This window comes from Indicator indicator, chromosome 8 (assembly GCF_027791375.1).
Source record: "Indicator indicator isolate 239-I01 chromosome 8, UM_Iind_1.1, whole genome shotgun sequence".
Lineage (NCBI taxonomy): Eukaryota > Metazoa > Chordata > Aves > Piciformes > Indicatoridae > Indicator > Indicator indicator.
In genome coordinates this window covers 24,249,939-24,270,508 of record NC_072017.1, presented here as the reverse complement: position 1 = coordinate 24,270,508, position 20,570 = coordinate 24,249,939, and the positions used below count along the sequence as shown (strand labels likewise).

At 38.7% G+C, this 20,570-nt stretch overlaps 1 protein-coding gene across 3 annotated transcripts in view; it reads right to left on the bottom strand.

Annotated features, from left to right (window-relative positions):
• Nucleotides 1–224: 224 nt before the first annotated feature.
• The window catches only part of FBXW7 (F-box and WD repeat domain containing 7), a 99,283-nt gene continuing 78,937 nt past the window's right edge, over nt 225–20,570 (bottom strand). For all 3 annotated transcript variants that reach the window (XM_054382898.1, XM_054382899.1, XM_054382900.1), the window contains exons 4-11: nt 19,449–19,583; nt 14,563–14,686; nt 12,584–12,720; nt 10,882–10,995; nt 7,214–7,395; nt 5,915–6,140; nt 1,490–1,700; nt 225–515 (exon numbers count right to left, since the gene is read on the bottom strand). In XM_054382898.1, coding sequence (XP_054238873.1) covers nt 247–515; nt 1,490–1,700; nt 5,915–6,140; nt 7,214–7,395; nt 10,882–10,995; nt 12,584–12,720; nt 14,563–14,686; nt 19,449–19,583 — 1,398 coding nt within the window. In that variant the 3' untranslated portion in view covers nt 225–246. The remainder of the gene's footprint in view (nt 516–1,489; nt 1,701–5,914; nt 6,141–7,213; nt 7,396–10,881; nt 10,996–12,583; nt 12,721–14,562; nt 14,687–19,448; nt 19,584–20,570) is intronic.

Sequence of the window (20,570 nt, the reverse complement as noted above, 5' to 3'; positions counted from 1 at the left end):
AGTGTATAGCCTTTTTATGTGACGAGACAGCAACTGCCTCTCTTGTCAGTTATAGTTTGTCATCTTTGTCTTCTCCTTTGTAGTCTGTAGGTCTTTAGGATCTGTTGCCCCAAGCCAACATCCTGCACCACCAAGGACAAGGGATTTTTTTTTTCCTTTTTCTTTTTTTTCTTTTTTCTTTTTTTTTTTTCAGGGGGAGGGAAAGGAGAACGTCTACACGCTTGGACAAATTCATCTTTCTGCCCTTCATTTCATATCCACGTCAAAGTCCAACACCAGCAGCTTTGTTTCCTCAGTCCCGTTGCGGCTCCCCACCGCACACACTAGCTTTGTGTTAGAAGCTCTGATCCGCCACACGACGCCTCCGCTGCCCCCGCTCTCCAATGTGACTAGATTGCGGATAAATTCACCCGTTTTCAAGTCCCAAAGTTTTACAGTCCCATCATCTGAGCTGGTAATTACAAAGTTCTTGTTGAACTGTAAACAGGTCACAGCACTCTGATGCTTGTTGGGACCTGTAACAGTAAACCAAAACATTTTTATTTGTGATTAGAAAGCCAGGTCAGACAGCACTGCAGAGAGAACAAATACGTGGCGTTTTGCATGCAGTTTTTTCTATTAGAAGTGTTAATTCAGGTTGTGCACTTTACAAGGGACAAAAGTCTTGCTGTGCTTCAAAAAGCAAAGGCATGTTTAGAAAAATTCCCCAATGTTTCTTTCTTTGTTATACTGATCTCCTTTTGTGGTATACAAACAGCAGGGCAAGCATGCACCTGGACACTTACGAGAATGAATTTAAGCATCCAGGTGACTGCTGTGTTTGTCTCCCAGTCACTTTGAAGAGTTATTAGGAGATTACTCTGTCAGTAAATATTGACAGTCATCTATTGACATATAAATATAATACCTTTAAACAGCTTTATTTAATTTCCTGCTCCAGCCAGGGATGCTGCTTGTGAGCTGTGGGAATAGTACAAGACTTTTTTTGTGGGGCAAAACAAAAGGATGTGTTTGTATGTGTGATGCTCGAGTGGCAACTGTCAAAATGAAAAGAAAAAAATCTTTCTTCCTACTGAAAAAAGAAAACATCTTCTGCTCATTTCTCTTGATTTATTGCATCAGACAGTGTACTTTCCCTCCCGATCCAATTAATCAGTAGGCTTTGAACATCCAAGTGACCCCTAAATAAATACATTGACTATTTTAAGATGTCATTTCCTACGTATTTCTGTGGCTTATTAAGCTAATATAGCCGTAGCAAATTGCTATCAGTCCAGACCATCTGCCTTTCATAATAGGCAAGTGATTTGAGTAGATTAGATTAAATACATTTTGTTCTTCTAAACCGAAGAAGGAGCTGTCATCAGAAAAATATTTAAATTGTAAGTGGTCTGTGCTTGTTTATTTTCAATTCAAGTTTTTCTACACAGAACCTGCAGCATAGATTACTGCAGGCAGCTGGATTTACATACAGGTAGTTTAAGCTCACCTTGCAATGTCTGTAAACATTGTCCTGTTTTAATGTCCCAGATTTTGACCGTAGAATCGGCATTCCCAGACACAAGTATATTGTCCTTGAGTTCCATTCCACTTGTGAGAGACTGGTGGCCTGTTAGCGTGTGAATGCAGTTGCCTGTCTCCACATCCCAAACTCGGATGGAAGTGTCAAGAGATCCACTCACTACATGGATGCCATCGAACTACGAGAAAGGTAAATCTATTACAAACGGTTATAGTAGCACCTTAAGAAGGTGGCTATTAAGCATTTAATTCACCAAATGCAACACTAGATATATTGAAAAACTATGCCACAAAGTAAGAACCGAGTCTACATAGAACATCTGAAATCAGAGCAGGTGGTTCATGGCCGTTGTCACTTCCTGTGGTAGACACATGGGCTATGAGGTATATGATTTTAGGAGAAAGACTCTGAACCCTTGGTCTTTTAAATGTAATACAACTGCTTTAAACAAAACAGAACCCTCACCACACTGCAGCATGCAACAGGAAGAGAATGCAGTTTTCCTATTGATGTTAACAAGCCAAGCCTGCTTTTTACAAGTCAGAGGGACTTTATGGTGGAGAAGGGCAACAGTATTAACCCAGCATCCTCCACACAAAAAGCTAAAATATAGAAAAATGGAAGGAAAATAATTGAAAAATGCTGGGTTTAACCATTTTATAATCATGAGTGCAGTAAAGAACTTTAACTTCCTAGGCACTGCAGGGAAAGGCATACAGGCTGTCACGGGTGTACAATTTCTTGGATTTTCTGGTTGTAGATGTAAAACGTGGAATATAAACACGTAATCAGCAGAGAGGACCAAAGACCAAGAGGGCCAAGAGGACTGAACATGTAAAGAATATAAAGGTGGAAAGTAACATAAATGATACAACAATGACCTTAGAGTCCAGAATTCTCAAAAAAAAAAGGAGAGGAAAAGAGCAGTAGAATAAAACTAGTGGGCCTCAAGGAGGAATACTTCAGTTGAGACTTCCTTCCCAGGAGGTTTTTATATTCTGTTCTCTGAGGGGAAGAAGAGTTCAGGAGAGCTGGCACTTTCGTAAAGGCGCAAACTATCCTTGTGTGAAGGAAAGATAGGAAGTGTAGTAAATTACCAAGACCCACTTGGCTAAAGCACAAGGAATTGTACAAAAAAAGCAGAAACCAGATCAATAGATGTGTTTAAAAGAGCACACTGGGACAACATCAGAAAGGCAAGGCACAAACCAAGATAAAACCAGCAAGAGCTGTTAAGGATGATAAAACACTATTCTGTAAAAAAAACCCCACAACAAATCCAAACAAGAGGAAGGCCAAAATAAAAAAGCTCATTTATGCTCAGTGGGAAGGAAACTCCAAGTGAGACCAGCTATTTAACTTTTTTTTTTCTGCTTCAGTCCTCAGCCATCTGAGTGTAGACTCACAGTGCTAACACCAGTGACAACTGAGTACAAGCTTTTGCTAGAATGGGGGAAAAAAACCCCAAGGCAAGTTGTTTTAAGACAATTTCAGAGACATCTGCTACTATCTTTGAGAACCCATGGAAGACAGACAAGTTTCAGATGGCAAATACAATTCCTTTCCTTATTGATGGAGATGATGAGTGATGGGGAATTACAGATCAGTCAGCCTAACTTCAATTTTCAGAAAGAGCTAACAAATAATCAATCTGGCTGTAAGCCCTTAGCAATGCAGTAAGTAGCAGCAAACATAGATCTGTGGGAAAATTATCTTAACCAGTATGATTTTTTTTTTCTGTGACAGAGCAAAAAGCCACGTGAAGCAGATGTCTTGATAATATTTTCACAAAGACAGAGGTAAATTTGAGGCAGAGATACTATCCTGCTCAGAACTCTATTCATGGCATTATTATAAATATTAGAAAGAGTTCCAGGAGGGCTTTGGCATTTAGTATTTTTGTTAGGATTTGGATGACATTTGAAATGGTACAACTGACCCAAAGCAGAGTGTGAAAGTTAAAAAAAAAAAAAAAAAAAAAAAAAAGTGAAGATTTGAGCTTGGCAGGGAACAAATGAAGACGTAGCTGCAGCCCGGGAGAATGAAGGCTGAGCAGGAGTCTTTGTTACCTCTAAGGCAATCCAACACTACTTGTCCATGTGGACAGAGCGGTATCTAATACTGGCAAAGAAAGAACCTAATTAAGAGTACTCAACTATCCGTGACTGCTGCTGCTTATAAAACCTGCCGAAAACTAACTTCTTATATCTCTGCAGTCAAACATGGTTGAGCATGGCACCTAGGTTCAAAATAACGTAGAGAGTGACTGGCACAGACAAAGTGCTGATCTGCTGTACACATCACATTTCTGGTGAAGATATACTGAAAATCACACTCTGGTATCTGAACTGTGGTATACTGGGTAAGGCACATAAAACAACTTCTCATTTCTAATAAACACTTGCTAAGACTTTGACTGGAATGCTGCATCCTGTTTTGGGCACCCTGCTTTCAAAAGAGGATGTGAACTAACTTAAGTTCAGATAAAAGAATGAGGAATGCTAAGTAGCCCAGCAGATGATTTGGGTGGAACCACCACAGGAGGTTTTCTTTCCTAAACAGAAGTAAACCAGATTGATGCAGCAAATTTTGAATTCTTTCCCCCTTTTCTGAAAGGTAATTGTATTCCATGGCCAGAAGGTATTCAAAAAGAGAGCTTTAAAGCTGGATATTCAAGACAAACTTTACTCCAATACTGCTACTGTCAAACAGACAGTGGTTTGGATCAGTGATTGAGCTGTTACCCATGAACTCTGAAACACGTGGATTACTTGAAAGGCATCTAAGAAAGAGTAAGAAAACACAAACTGCTGCATAAGGATCTCTGGAAAATGTTAGGAGGTCTACAAATGGGGAAATACTTAGGTGTAACAGAATCCACCATGGAGCAGGGCCAAGGAAGATAGAGTGGGTATTCAGCTGGATTATTCTATTAATGGGAGTTCTGCTGTTTGGGGCAATTTTAAAGAGTCTTTTTGCCCTAAAACTGTAAGCAGCTGTAGCTGCCCCCAGGAATTTGTTTCAGAATGCCAAGTTCCATTTACAGGGTGTAAATAGTACTGGTGTGTAACACAACCCAATTATTTGATCTGTTATTACAACAATATCAGAACAAGACATGACTATTCGTGTGCCAGAACAAGAGCAACCAGCAAAGATAAGGCAGAGTAACACATGCTGCTCCCAGCTGCCCTGGATAAAATAAAACCTTTGGAATATTTTTAAGAGATAGGCAGGTAAGGTAGTACAGCATTTTTAACATGCTGCTTGGCTAGAAAGTACTCCTCAGCATATGAAAGGAAGAAAAGGGATGGAGATCTTGGATAAACATTACTACATATTTTTGGAAAGGATACCAATTAGGTGTTTTGTTTCTATTTAATCTATTAAGGTGAGATATACCTTATGAAAGATACACTTCATGAAAAATGTCTCTAGCAAGGAGCTTCACTCAAAGCCACAAACCAGAGCAGTTACATGCCAAATGCAATTTCCCGACTTTGAACTGTCTTTGTTAATTTTTTTTTCAAGTCCTGCCAGACTGGGGTGAGAACAGGCACAAGCATGAAATTAATTCCTTTTGCCTTTCAATGCCTGGAAGTGATGCTTTGACTTTGTGAATGAACAAGATGATCTTTTGGGTTAGTAAGGGTAAGAAGGGTCTACATGAGGTCTACGTGTATCTTTGCCAGCATAGTTCTGCTGAGCAGTCCGTGTGCCTGGTAGGCAACAGAGTCCTGCCACAGCACAGTGCCATGTCCTAACAATCTGCCTCTGCTAACAATGCCTTGCAGTTGCAGATCTGGCCTCTACTCAGAGAAAATGAAGTAGAAGGCTGGAGATTTACATAGGAACATAAAATTTTAGGTTCAGTCTTACTGTGGCTTACAGTTTGGAACTGGAAGATGCGACTACAAAATAAGGGTAAACAGATCTGCATAATTCAGAACGTTAATCCAGCGGACTTTTGGGGACATTTTAAATTCCTGTATCATGTGATTTACTTAAAAGAGTAATTTTAGAATTTCTTTGGGAAAGCAAAAACAGAGCTCCAAAATACATGCAAGATTAAAAAACATCCAAACACTCACCAAGCAACCCAGCAAAATCCACAGAACTACTTAACTTGCTGGTATAGAGAGTTGGGCTTTATTGTACTGGGTGCTTAAAAAAAAACAAAGCTCTTCTAAAAAAAATCTCAGTTTCTAAATTAAGACAACATATAACTAGTGTAACAAAAGGAAAGAGGAGACTATCAATCACAGATGCCTCTATACTCTTGTGACCTGAGTTGTTCTGGAGTATGTACCCAAAATTTAATAAACAAGGTGAAATAAGCGGAGCTTAAATGTTACTTAAGGAAACTAAAGCAGCAGATGAAAAACCACATACCTGTAATGAGTAGACTCTGTTAGTATGCCCTTGCAGTGTGTGCAGACAGGTCTCTGTCTCTGGATCCCAAACTTTGACCATAAAATCATATGCACCACTTACAACCCTTCTGCCATCATATTGAACGCACCGAACTGCAGCTACGTGGCCCATCAGAACGTGTAAGCACTGGCCCGTCTCTATGTCCCAAACTCTCAGTGTAGCATCTCGAGACCCACTGACCACTCTGGAGGAACAAGAAAACCCCTCCTCTATTTAGCATCGGACACAAAACCATTAAAACAATTAAACTTGGGTAAAAACCAGTTACAAGTTTTATTTTGGGATATTAGGTCATATCAGGTATTAGTCCACAAGCCACCAGAGGTCTGCTTTGGCATGACATTTTATTAGAATTGCAGATGACTCCAGTGGTTTTTGTTCCTTGGACTCATCTCCTCAGGATCTATTTGATATAAATACCAACCAGTATGTAAGAAGGGCACTTAGTTCCTGAACACCAACATGATGCCAAGAGAAACTGTGTGGACTGTCGTATCTACCTCTGAAAGCCTATGAATACGCTGAGCTCCAGACGGTGCTATGAGCATTCCCTTTTAATGACTCAGTTAACTAATAACAATTAAAGAAAATCTTTAGAAGTTTTACTTTTAGTAAAGTAACAGTTCTTCTCCTTGATTTTTTCAGCTTATACTGTTAAAATTTTTTAGGTACAGAAATGGGAAGGAATTCGTATCTATAGAATTGGTAAGAAAAAACATCATTATTCTTCAAAAAAAAAAAAAAAAGAAATGCAACACCAGGCACTTTGTTTACAGCTCCATACATGGTCAAGTAAGAGCTTTCCAATGTTCACTGACTCAAGACATGCTTTACTAAGCCAGAAATGATGTTAAAATTTAAGTAACATACTGCAGTAATAATTCTTAAAAAGTAATTTTGTAAAACGAGTAGAAGTTTGTAACATTGACAAAAAGGAGAAATTATTCAGAGTGTGGGAGACTGGATCACAGCATAACAAAGAATTAGTTTTGAAAGAACGTAGAATGTGACTTTATAAAGTACACGACTCAATTTTCTGCTCTTTCATTAGTACCCTATGCTTTTGCTTTCATTCATCATCTCCTTTGCATTGATTTATGTAATTTAGTTTGCTTTGCCTGGTTTGCATTCACTCCATGTTGGATGAGGTACCCAAGTTTAACAAGCACCTTGTGTGAACACAAGTGCAAAGGACAAGCCAAACACAAGCGTAACTGACATGGCAAACTGTGGCTACAGCTTTGGACAAAGCCTTACCTTTTCTCATGGAGATGCATGCAGCGCACGGTGGAGGTGTGTCCGTACAAGGTGTGTATGCATTCTCCGGTCTCGGCGTTCCAGACTTTCAGCGTTCGGTCCGTAGAGCCACTGATGATGATATTGTCCCTCATCTGTGATGACCAGACTCCGCCTGTGTGCCCAACCAGCGTTCTCAAACACTGAAATGAAATATTTTGCTTAGTTACCTTTTTGACAGAGTTGAATGGAAACTTAAGAAAAAGGAATTTAGGAGGTAACAGGAGTCTCAAAGAAAGAGCCAGAAGACCCCTGGAGTCTACTTTGTGATTGAACAAGAAATTCCCACCGTTCATAATATTCATCAAATTCCTCTCTCCATCATTGGTACTTCAACTACACAGAATTTTCCCTATAATCTTCCCCCTAATAAACTAAACTCTCTTTCCAGATTTCTCAGTTCAGGGAGTGTTTTTCAGCCTTGAGTCATTTTCTTTCCTGGCATTTTTCTGAGTCACTGCAGGTTTTCCAACAGCAGTTTGAAGTATAAGTGTTAGAACTGCAAAGAGCATTCATGCAGTAGTTTCACCACCAATCTATAAACCATAAACTCCTTTTGTATTGTTTGTTTATCCAAGAAACATTGCATTCTGTAAGCCAGAGCTATGGCAAAATCACGTTTCAAACGTTTTTCAGACTTCCCTGTTGCCCAGGAGAGAACTCCACAACACACAAGCACAGCCTACCTTCTTTGATCCCAAATACATGGCATGATTTCTTACTCTGCAGAGACAGTGTTTGCTCATACCCCCTTCTATAAAACCTCCATGGCTCTGGAACAATGACCTTTCTCCTCCTCTCAGCCTGCATTCCTTACAAGTACCAACTATATATGCTTTCTCACCAGGCAGCAATAAGTGCTAATTAGCACAGACAAGAAGAGATCCTTGCAAGACCCCTCTAGAAAGACACTCCATGAAGATTCTGCATTTACATTACCAACATGATCTCTATAATTACCCACTTTCTAACCCATTTAAATACGTGCCATGTTGATTTTTGCACTGCTCTATTTTATTCAGTTGTGCCATGGGGATACAGCCTTGCAGTGCACATAGCCATCTATTTCTGCACTAGTATTTTTATCAGTCAAACCTGTAACTGCATGAGGAAAGAGGTCAAGACAGTCTGATGATCTCCTTCTCTGTAATCTAATGCTAAGTGGCATTAATTGCCATGCCCTGCCTTTAACTGTTAGTTGACTCCTCTTGATGTAGTCCAATATTTTTTATCTGAGATAATGTATCCTAATTACCTTGTCTTTCAGTTTACTCCATTTAAATACTGACACATTTCAGCTTTCTGACTACCCTTTGGAATTTTCTCCTTGTGATCACAGCTTTTGAAAAAAACCACTGCTTTTACCCCACAGATTACTTTTAGAAAAAGATCATCAAATACAGGTTATCTGGATCAACTGTAGTAAGAAAAAACAGAACTTTTTTATTTAACATCCCTGTGAGTTTCTGCTGAAATGTTCCATTATCACTGCATGCTGCATTTCCACCACATAGATATTCTCCACTTTTTTCTGCATCAGCGATAGTATACTAATTTCTGTTAATATCCTGTTCTTTCTAACACCCTTGAAAAAGCCTTGCTTTTTTTGCTGTACATAGAGTTCCTGTTCTGAAACACTTTTTCACTAGCCTTCCACAATTCCTGGCTCCTAGCTTAATTCACTGATATCAAATCCATCTTCTTCAGTTCATAGCTGTTATACTGTTACAGTTCCTGTTATTTTTTTTTAAAAAGTTCAACTGCTTTGCTCATATTTTAAGAAATCGTCCTTCTAAAGCAGTAAGAACACAGAATCCTTATTTTGGGTTTTAAATCTGTCAAAGGAATTATTTAGTCATGTTCATTTGCACAAACCAAGCTATAGGGTTTTTTTGTTTTATTAATTCTTCGGCATCAGTAAGCATGAGGGCTCATACAGCATTCTTCCATCTCGTATAGGCAATTTCTGGCTCTCTTAAAGGTTTGGGGTAAGGAGTCACACTAAGATTTGTAATTACTTTCAAAAAATTACTGAACAGGAATTGTTAAGTCATGCTACTGTGATGAGTTTTAAACATTTAAAAGAACATATTGCTTTTGAGAGGGTGGTATGTACAAAGGAAGTATTTTTCACTCGAGTTTAGGCTGCCCTTTTCAATTAAAAAATGTAAATTTCAATATGGGTTCCTTCATTAGACAGTTTGTTGTAAGGAAGCCAACAGAGGCAGGGTGAGGCTGCCTATTGCTTTTAATTTTATTCTTCATCACAGTAGTATTTAGAATCCCACTGAGGATCTTCTAGGCATGCAAATACAAATGCTTAATATATTCAGCTTCAACATTATAAAGTGGATACCTTTTACATCTTAAATATGTTATCCTGGATAGCTGTCCTGTTGTTCACAGAACTATTACCGTTAAAACAGCTTAAAGCTAAGTATATACAGCACTTGTCTAGAAGGAAAAAGCAGTTTCCCTGAGGCCTTTTCTATATCCTTGGAGCATGGTCAGTTACCTTACAACAAAAATTCTGTGTTGGATAGCTGCGATGTTCTAACAGCAGTGAAATGTTCAGTACTAGCTTTCTGACTGCACATATTGTTTTGGTTCTCTAAACCAAAATCAAATTATTGAAGCTTATTAAATTCCTGCCTGTGCTGGATCTAATTTAATAGGAAATATTTAAACCTTAAGCAAAGGAGTTTTTTGTTGTTTGTTTCAGGTTTTTTTTTTCCTTTTTGATCGTTCAGGATTATAGTAGAGCTTAGAAAGAAAAACAAACTCATTATTTGAAATTAGAGCCAGTAAAATTAACATCCCATTTCACAGAATTAACCAGGTTGGGAAAGACCTTCAAAATCATCTAGTCCAACCTATCACCCAACAGCATCTAATCTACTAAATCATGCCACTGCCTCATCCAGTCTTATTTTATACACCTCCAGTGATGGTGACTCCACCACCTCCCTGGGCAGCCCATTCCAATGGCCAATCTCTCTTTCTGTGAAGAATTTCTTCCCAACATCCAGCCTAAACCTCCCCTGGCCCAGCTTGAGACTGTGTCCTCTTCTCTTGTTCTGGTGCTGGTTGCCTGGGAGAAGAGACCAACCCCCTCCTGGCTACAACCACGCTTCAGAAAGTTGTAGATGGCAATAAGGTCCGCCCTGAGCCTCCTCTTCTCCAGGCTAAACAACCCCAGCTCCCTCAGCCCCTTGAAAACAACAGAAAAAATGCTAGAAGACAGTGAGAAAAGGAGATTCAGAGGGGTGAAAGCAGGCTAAATGACGAAGCTTTCAGGGAGATAAAGTAACGTATCTGTCCAAATTCTTTAGAGTCCATGTCACAAACAACTCCACAAGAAAAGAGAATTGCCAAGAGAACAAGGATATATGCCACAGGTAACATGAGCAGCATTGCAATTTCACATCAAGGTGACTTTTTGCAACTAGACTAGGTTTCTGGGTAGGAAAAGATGACCCAGATGTTTACCAGCGCTTTTTCCAATTCTTGCACCAGACAGCACTGAATACCACCCCACAGTGTGGTCTGATGGCACAGCAGTATTTTGCCATACCAGTGTTCCAGCCATAGCTCATTTCTTAAGGAATTCAGCAAAATAACCAGCTTACCTTGCCTGTGACTGCCGACCACACTTTCAGTGTGTTGTCATCAGAGCCGCTCACTATTCGGTTCCCACAGAACTGAAGGCATGTGATCACGTGGTCATCATGGCCTTTGAGTACCTGATGATAAAGAACATAAAAATGTACAGTCACAATTTAATGCAGGAGATTAGAGAACTGGAGGAGAAACAAAGTGGTCTTCTGATTCATAAATTAGAAAATGCTAGGGTTGCTTCAATAATAACAAGGCCCCTTAATCCCATGTGTCAAGTCTAATTTACTGCCAGCTGGGACCAAGGAAGGTATTTTCCTTCTTCCATGGAGTGATACTGCACTGCTTAGCAAGCACACTACAGTTACTGTAAACCACCAAAATGCACCAGTAAAAATCACTAATAAAAGTAGGCTGAATTAATTGCTGGATATTGCCCAATTCCTCTGCAGTTATTCCATCTCCTTATTTTTCCCTTGAGTTACTCCTAACTTTAAAGAGTTCTTTCAATCTAGAGTCAAAATAATGAGGTTGTATTTGCTGCATATTTGTACTTTGGTGGTCAAGGCTGACTACATCTTTTTTTTTCTTTCCCCTTACCAGGCAAGCAGCACCAAAGTCACAATCTAGAAAACGGTTAACAGTGAAATACAAACAAAGGCAGCAATTTGTTGTGCTGGAAATGTGAATTGGAATGTTGCTTTATAGAGGTGGGATTTTTCAATGCTTCATTTGGGAAAAACTGCAATTCAGTATATTATACTGCAATACAGCAAGAAGTCCTTGCACACAGGATAAGGGATTTTTTATTTAAGACATCTGACCACTTTTCAAGATGCTCATCGAAATAAAATGGGCATTTGGATAATGCCCCAGGCTGTAATTTTAATAATAATTCCAAGATAACTTGATGTGGTGTAGCAAGGCAAGAAATACAGTGTCATTGCCAGAGATTTACATCAGTCATGGCCAAATAAACAGTGGGATACACCCACAGGTTTTCCTTTTTTTGTTGTTTTTATTATTATGTTACACAGCAATCAAAAGAATAGGCAAATTGCCTTACAACGTTAAAAGGCTAATAATATGGGACTCTCTTCATGCTTCTGACTGCTTCTTCACTGTCGAGTTTGATTAGACAGCTGCTCTTATTTTTACCAAAGGTTTGAAGTATTGCTTCATATCTTCATATTGGAAAAGATGTAAAGATAATACATCAATTTAATTGAAGAATTTTATTATTTAAAATAAACATTTCAACACAGAATGAAGTTATTGTCTTGGGCTCCTCAATTTAGAAGAAAACGTTCCAAAATAAAGCATTAAATAGTTGTGGAGTATTTTTATGCTGCGACATGGCCCAGCTCTACAAATACTCCTGTAGTTATATACATTATGTGTCTGTATGTTTAGCTTAAATGTAAGTGCTTTACATCAAGTTGCTGAGATTATCTGTCTCAAAGAGACTGACATATTTATAGCAGTTCAAAAATTGTACAGAAATTTTTAGAACAGCAGTGAAAGATTTCTGCTGCATGAAGAATCACGCTTCAATTTACTAACATGGTGTTCAGAAACTAAACCCAGGGTAAGATAAAATACAAAATATTTTTTTTCTGTACCAATACATTAGATCTTTGAGCATGGAGGAAAATAACAACGCACGAGTGGATCCTGTTTTGTTCACAGCACTATGCGCATAGCTGAGTAACTCACCTTAGGCGATTTAAGTTCTCCTCGCCGCCAGTTGGTATCAATCCTGTGCTGTCTGATGTAGGCGCTTTTCCACGGGCTGTGTATAAAGCCTGGTTTGATTACTTTCCTCCTCTTGATATGTAACGGTTCATCAATCCCTAAAATGAATTTTTAAAACAGGGGGAAGGGGAAAGATGAGGCCACCCTGAAGAAAACAAATTCTCTCCCTCCCAAACCTTTACATTATTCCCTGACATTAAATACTGCATTGACCTAACAATCTCCTGCATGCCAGCGTTTGCACACCACCCTGCTCCTCAGCTCTTCATACTATACCTTCCCTTGTCCTTCAAGCATAATCATTACCATAATCATAGCTGAAAATGCTCTAGTTTATCATTCGATGCTGCCAACCTACTTAATTTCAGATCCCCCCCCCACCTTTGTTTGTCTTCTCCAACAAACTCTGTAACTGTTCCTACCCTCATTTTTGAATACTTCAAAAAGTAAACCTCAGAGTCTGTGGTCTTCTTCTCCGGTCACCCATCTTCACTACCTTTAAGTTCACTGTGACTCTTGATGTTCGTGAACTTGCAATTCTTTCCTTGATTTGAAAGGCTGTGTGCAGCCTTTTGGGACTGTCCTCTCCTGGCTGCAGTTGAAGTATAGCTATGCCTTTTCTGAACTGACACTTAAGCAGAAGTGCTTTGTTTTAGCCCTGCTACTCTGGGCAGCTCTTTTTTTTTTTTTTTCTTTTCAATTCTCTTACCCATCTCTCTTTTCTGTGCAGCTCCTCGCTCCACTGCATCTCATTACTAGCAAGAATCTTGCCTCTTGCCAGTATGTGGATTTCACTCTTCTGCTTTTAGCCCGTTCACTGGTGTCTCTATCTGCAAGTCTTGAACTAATTAACTGCTTCATATTGCTGAGCACCTCACTAGGTCTAACCAGACTACAATACTGTTTTGTTTGTCTGTGCTCTCATGCCTAGCTGAATTTATTTTTACTTCTAAGTTTGCAAATGTAGGCTTATTCCCTTCTCAAACTCCTTTTTTCTCACTCTGTCCTCTTAAGCACTTCTCATTGAAATTTGTAAGAGGAGAATTGTTAGAGAAGATTTAAGAAGTTAAGACACCTGGCTTCCATTGCAGAAGAAAACTAATTTAAGTAGGTGCCTTAACAGACCTCCAACTATATTAACATTGGTATGTTTTCTACAACCTTTGCACTGACCTCTCACAAGCTCGTCCCCATACTCCAAGGCACTCCTATGTTTGCCTGTATCCAAGAGGGATTATTGCTGTGAGATGACACGTGTGCTCTGCCCCCTAGAACAGACTCCTTGATCATGTAATTTTCCTTAAAAATGTAAGTGTACATTTTTCTTGTGCTCAAATATGTGGCAACTTTCTATAGAGCCATTTTTTCCCACTCACATTACTGCTGAACCACCACATCTTCTTGATTTGGTGCAAGCAAGTGACATCCATGTGGCATACAGATTGCATACTTCTCTCTAGGCAGTCAAGTTAGCAGCTTCTGCCCCTACCACATGCCATTTCTGTTAATTTCTTCCTATCTATGATGTGAAATTTCAGCATCCCTTCTACCCAACCACTGAAAAAGCTTTTCCTCCTTCTTATTCAAAACCCACAAGACTGTACTCCTGCTATTTTTACATCTCAGCTTTGGTTGTATTTTGAATAAAAATAGTCCTTAAGAAAAGGAAAAATAAATACTTTTTAAAAACATACACCTAGTATACTTTATAAATAGGATGTTCAGACTTAACTCTAGGTTCATTTCTAGTGCTCTATGGATTATTTCTGTTGCCTGCTTTCAACAGAGATCCAGACCATGGAGCTCAAAGCATCACCAGCAGTAAATTTAAAGTCACACGAATTGCCTTTGTAAAACTTTAAGCTTATTATGTAAATGAACTGTACTTCTTATGACAGCCACATTTTGTCCATTACATCCATCCTTTTGCTCAGCCTTACCCTCCTCTTTGCACTTCTCTCTCCAGAGGAGATTATCTTCAGCCAGAATTCTCCAGTAACGACATGTCTGGGCTGCCTGCAGAAGGTCCCTGGGTTCCAGGAATGACAGCACATACAGTGCCAGCTGTCAAAAACCAAAAAAAAAGTGTATTTTCTGCATTGCTTCTGAATGGAAAAGTGAAGTAACTCCCAAGTATAATCACACATCAGGGGCTGAAATCCAGGAAATTGAAACAGTAAATTATTAAACCACCTCAGAAACTTAACAGTTTTTACTCCAGTGGGCACATGAAAGTATAACAATCATCTTGAGTTTAACTATATTCATATAGATCACACCAGAAATTGTTCTGGTGTTTGCAGGAATCACAGAATCATAGGATTATTGAGGCTGGAAAAGACCTCTGAAATCATCAAGTCCAGCCTATGACCTAACACCATGACATCAGCTAAACCATGCCACCAAGTGCCAGTGCCACATCCAATCTTTTCTTCAAGACCTCCAGCGAAGGCAAGCCCAACACATCCCTGGGCAGTCCATTCCAGTGTCTAATTACGTTCTATGAGGAAGTGCTTCCTAACATCTAACCTAAGCCTCCCCTGATGCAGCTTCATACCATGCCTTCTTGTCCTGTCACAAGTTGCCTGGGAGAAAAGTCTGACCCCCACCTAACTGCAACTTCCTTTTTAGTAGTTGTAGAGTGATAAGGTCTTCTCTGAGCCTCCTCTTCTCCAGGTTGAACAACGCCAGCTCCTTCATCCTTTTCTCATACAGCTTTCCCTCCAGCCCCTTCACCAGTCTCGTCACTCTTCTCAGATGAAATCACTGTTGTATTTTTTTAAGATGTAATCAACGTTACTTTGAATCATCAGCAGAATTGTTACTAAAATAATTTCGTCTATGCTATTTTAGCTAACAAGCACACCAAAGTTATTTTGAGAGTTTAACTAGAAAGTACAACACTTGCATGTGAGCACAAAGGAAAGAATGCTGTGATGTTGTCAAACCTAAGTACAGCATAAGTAAACACTATATGCACTTGAGTTCAGAAGCGCCCTGCAGCCCTGGGAAATGCAGCAAACATACTGCACATCTTCTGATGAGAATGCAAACACACTCCTAAGAGATATGATGGGGAGTTTTATGGACTGGGATGCAAGATGAAATCAGGTAACTTCAATACTGTACACATAAAGTTACCAAAAACAAAATGGGAAACCCCAGTGAGAACTGCTGCAGAGACAGAGAAGATGAGCTTTAAATGTGACAAAGTTAAAGCTTCTTGGAAGAATTCAGACCTCATTTGATTGAGCTAAGCCATAAAATGACAACAATAAAACCTCCAAAATTATGTTCAAACAGGAACAGAAGCATCTGAAAGGCAATTCAAAATACAGGGACATCTTTAAGGGTGCACTGGCCAAGTACAGGTTTTCCATTTGACAGCAACAACGCATCTCCCCAGTCATGGAAAACAGAAATATAAGATGCAGTAAAGTCCCTTCCGTGGCTAAAAACTCTGAAGAAGGAACAATATGGATAAAAAGTAATGCAAAGAACTACTCACAGGCTGAAATGGTGGATGTAAAAGTTGTCAGGCAAATTATATCATCCACTTTTACATCTGCCTGATGTATCTTTTTGTGTCTATGTTTTTTTAAATTTAATTTTTAGCTGAAGCTATGCTGTATATAAATAGAATCTGCCCTTCAATGCAGGACACACTGGAATTCAGTAAGAAATAGGCTGATACCCTCAGCAGATTTTTTTGACCTTATTATGTGAGAAATGTTTATTTTCAGTAACTTAGACCAGCCAGTGACCAAGCAGGAAATAAAAATTCAGTACATCAGAATTGTTTGCACTTTGACTACACACACCCCCCTTGTTTGCAAGTCATCACCTACAGCTCATATTGAGCTCACAGGACTCCAAACTTGGGAGACCTGTGTCTTGAGTTATGCATTAGATTCCATATGCACCCTAGGCCATAAAGCTGAGGAATCTTCCTTCTGCCCTTACTGAGGGAGACAGCATTTAGAAGCTGGTTTAAGACTATTATAAGAGAAACAACAGCACCTATGCTTTTAGACTTCCTGGAATGTAAAATTATTTAAGAAGTGCTCTTTCCTAACACACATCAGGTGGTCCTGCATGTGGCAAGAATCAAACATGAAAGAGATCCTTTCTGGTTTTGCTGGATATTCCTTAGCTGACACCAGAGTTTGTTTAAATATCACTTATCTGTACAGATACGGATGCTTGCAAAGATGGTGTTCATTAAAACTGCTGGCCAACTGATGCTGAACCAGGTTACATGTGGGTGACATTTATTTTGGACTATATTTATCTAAATAGTCATCAAAAGTCAACACAACCCACAGTTGACTTTAAGATTAGCAGTGCTTGAAAGATGACGTCCCTTTGTCTCAGCTCATGGATCTAGTTAGAAGAAAACCTCAGGTAGCAAAGATGTGACCTTTGACTTAAGTGTATTCAGGACTACCCTCTGCTGCAGTGTCAGTAATACCCACTAAGAAGCAGTCTCTTGCCTTTCTCTTCACTCACACAGTGGCAACAAAATTTCTGTGGCTGACCTCAGCAAAACTCCTTTCGTTACTAGACTTGGTTTTAAAAAAAAAAAAAAAAAAAAAAAAGTAATTTCAATAATTATTTAAGTCTCAGCAAGAAAACAGGAGTATTCATTTCAGATTAATTGTTGGACTGCACATTTCCTCAAGAGGAAAGCAAGCATTTTCCTGATTATTCAGCTATCAAGTTACTGTCTTTGCATTGCTAAAAACATTTCTGAAGAAAAACACTCCAGTCCAAATCATCCTCTTGTTCTGGTTAGGTAATAAAATCATGGCACTGGATCCAACAGCACTTTAGCTAACCACAGATGTTAATACACAGCGACAACTCATGAGAGCGTGTTTTCACAGGATGCTGGCTCAGACAGGGAAGCCTCTTTACAGAATTACTGACCCTAACAACTTGTTCTTGCCCCAACAGCTCGGTTCATCACCCCTACTGCAGCCAGCATAAGTAGAGGAGATGATGGAGTTAGGGTTTTTTTGTTTAACTGCATTAGTGTTGGTGACAATGACTGGGGGTTGGGAAGCTAAAATTACTGAAACCAGCTCAAGTGATGATGTCAGCCTGTCCACAGACCTAAACATTTGATAATATTCTGGTATGAAAAGGCAAGGAAAAAAAACATTAAAAATAGAAAAATGGAAAGTAGTTGACCATGGAGTCAAGAAATGAATCAGAAGTTTTACAGCTAAATAGCTGTAGTTTTAAGCTAAATAGCTTATCTTTTCTGTGAAGGAACTGCTAAAACTGCAGTAATAACATGATCACTGTTTATAGCATAACTAGATCACTGGTTGTACTTGAATTAGTTTTGCCACTAAATCAGGTGAAGACAACTGATCTGTGAGTTATCAATTCTGCATTAAATGTCCAAACTTAGTAGATGCAGAAATGGCAAAGCTATCTTCTGTCTTCTCAAAATACAAGGCCTTGCTGCTTTCCTTTGCCTCTGAACAAAGGCTGCTTAGGGCTTCTCTAGAAACATGGCCACCATGCAAAAGTCTTAATAAACTCTTCTCCTCCCTAAAGTATCTTTTCCATTTCTGAAGAAGGCTGTCTCAGAAGTGCTTCTGTAAATACTAATCTTATGCCCTATGTAATGAGTTAATATCCACTGCATAAATTGCTTCCAACCCTTACAAATGTTAACCAGCAAGGGAAGGTTGTGACACTTCCTGACTCATGAAGATGATAGTCTATAAAAGGAAAGGAGGGTCTTGCACATGCGAGTACTCAAAACCAGGATATACATCATCAGGAAAACATGTCACAAAACAGATACAGAACAATCTTCAAGCAATGAGACCATGTTAAACACAGCAACCAAATACTAGCACCAGAATCTCTTTTAAGAACTTGCTTTGTAATGTGTTGTTAGTAACTGAAGACTTATGAAGACTTCATCCCCTAAGAACATTTTCACATGGAAAACCCAACATGAGGCAGATCTGGCAAAAGAAAACAGACTTCCCACTCTGAATAACAGAACAATTTCCAGCTCCCTAAAAATCCATCAAGGTCAGAAGTAGCAATTCTAAATGATCTAAAATATATTCATTTAGTAATTGTAGCAAACTGGGTTTATAATCTTTCATATATGCCATCATGTTCTAGTTGCAAGCACATGAAGAATACTCTTCTGTGGACAGCGTTTAGGTACACATGATAAAAAGCACACACAATGTAATCTAAATCTTAGTTTCTCCTTAACTTGACACAACATGATCTGACTTGCAGTAAAGGACTTACTGTAAGACATCTGCCCAAGTAGGGTTTGGGTTTATCCTTAGTGAGAAGTGCTTTCTACGGATTTACTATTTTTTTTTTCCAGTAGAGATTGTAGGGTTCGAAATAAATTCAAAATTAATATTCACAAAACCCACCACCGCTTAGAGTGTTACAATAATGCTTGTACTTACAGAACAATGTGCAGAAAGGTCTGGCATCCAGAGGAAATTTTTGTGTGAGCATGCCCTAACAGAACTAGTTCTCTCAAAAAAAAAAAAGCACAATCAGCCCAATTAAGACACAGAGATATTTTTAAAGCTACAGGGATTTTGTTTAAAGGAGTCATCCATATTTCCAGGTACCCGAATGCCTATCAGGAAATAAGGTATGTGGAGCTGAAATGGCAGTAGCCATTTTATGGCAGTGTGCCAAATTGTGGACCTCTAGCATGAGTTTACCTCACTATGCTGGCAAAACTGAATGCCAGCATTAGATGGAGGTTTTTAAAAGGTGACAGCTAAGGCACTGCATAGCCTAGTATTAACCTTCTACTTCTCACCTCTTTTGGGAGCAAGGAAATGAAGTCTCTTTGAAACTGGGGCTCTATCACTTGCATCATGTGTTTTACTTGTGTTGGTTCACAACTATCAATGAGTTCATCTAAAGCAAGTAATTTCTCTGGTCCACTCCAGCTCTGCAAGAAAAAAAAAAAAAGAAACAGTAAACTTAGTTTAATGCACTAGTTTGGGTTATAGTACTACGTGCTGTTGATCTGTCAATAAGGCAATTGAAGTTTCCTTGTTAAGCTATATGCAAGCATATAAAGAGCATATAAAAAGCCAGCAGGATAAATGCTCATGTTAATTACACAAAAATGAGAAGTTAATTAACTAAAAATATTCAAAACAACTACATTGATTCATAAGCTAAGAAAGGATTTGTTATACACACACATACAGATTAGCAATTAAATAGATAACAATATTTAGTAATAAAATTAATTAAGCTTCTTTTGCAGATGATGAAATCTATATACACATTACAGACAATGAAGGGGTTGCAAGAGAACCCCCAGATGCTCCATTTCCATCTTTCTCCATTGTGCATTCAAGTCAGATGGCAACTTCCAACCTTTATGTCTTATCTGGTAGACCAAAAACTTTAAATGAAATAAAAGGAACAAAAGAAAGTTTCTCTAAAAGTTCACTAGTTTACTGCCTCCTTATTACTATTGTATGTCCCTAAGTGACAATGCTTTAATTTCAGAATCCTGGCTAGAAACCAATGTATATTTTGTAAGTATCAATTTACACTTGAATGAACAGGGAATTTTGACTGGTAATTTTCTTATCTCACATTTTTACTAATGGGCACCATAAAATTTGAAGATTTTAATAAGGTTCTCATCTGAGAGCATAGCAGATTAGCAGCATCATTTGCAGAAAAAATTAGCAACAATATAGTACACATTTGAAAAGCACATCTTAAAAGCTCATCTGTGCTCATCAAAGAGTTTTGATTTGTTATGTGAAAGCAATTTAAAGAAAAAATAATTTTTACGGAAAAAAACAACAGCCACTGCTAGCTGATTTAGCAACAGAACTAGAGCACAAATAAAGCTGTAGAAAATGAGACATCACAGTTTTTGAGAGCATATTCACATTCATATTCTTGAATGTTT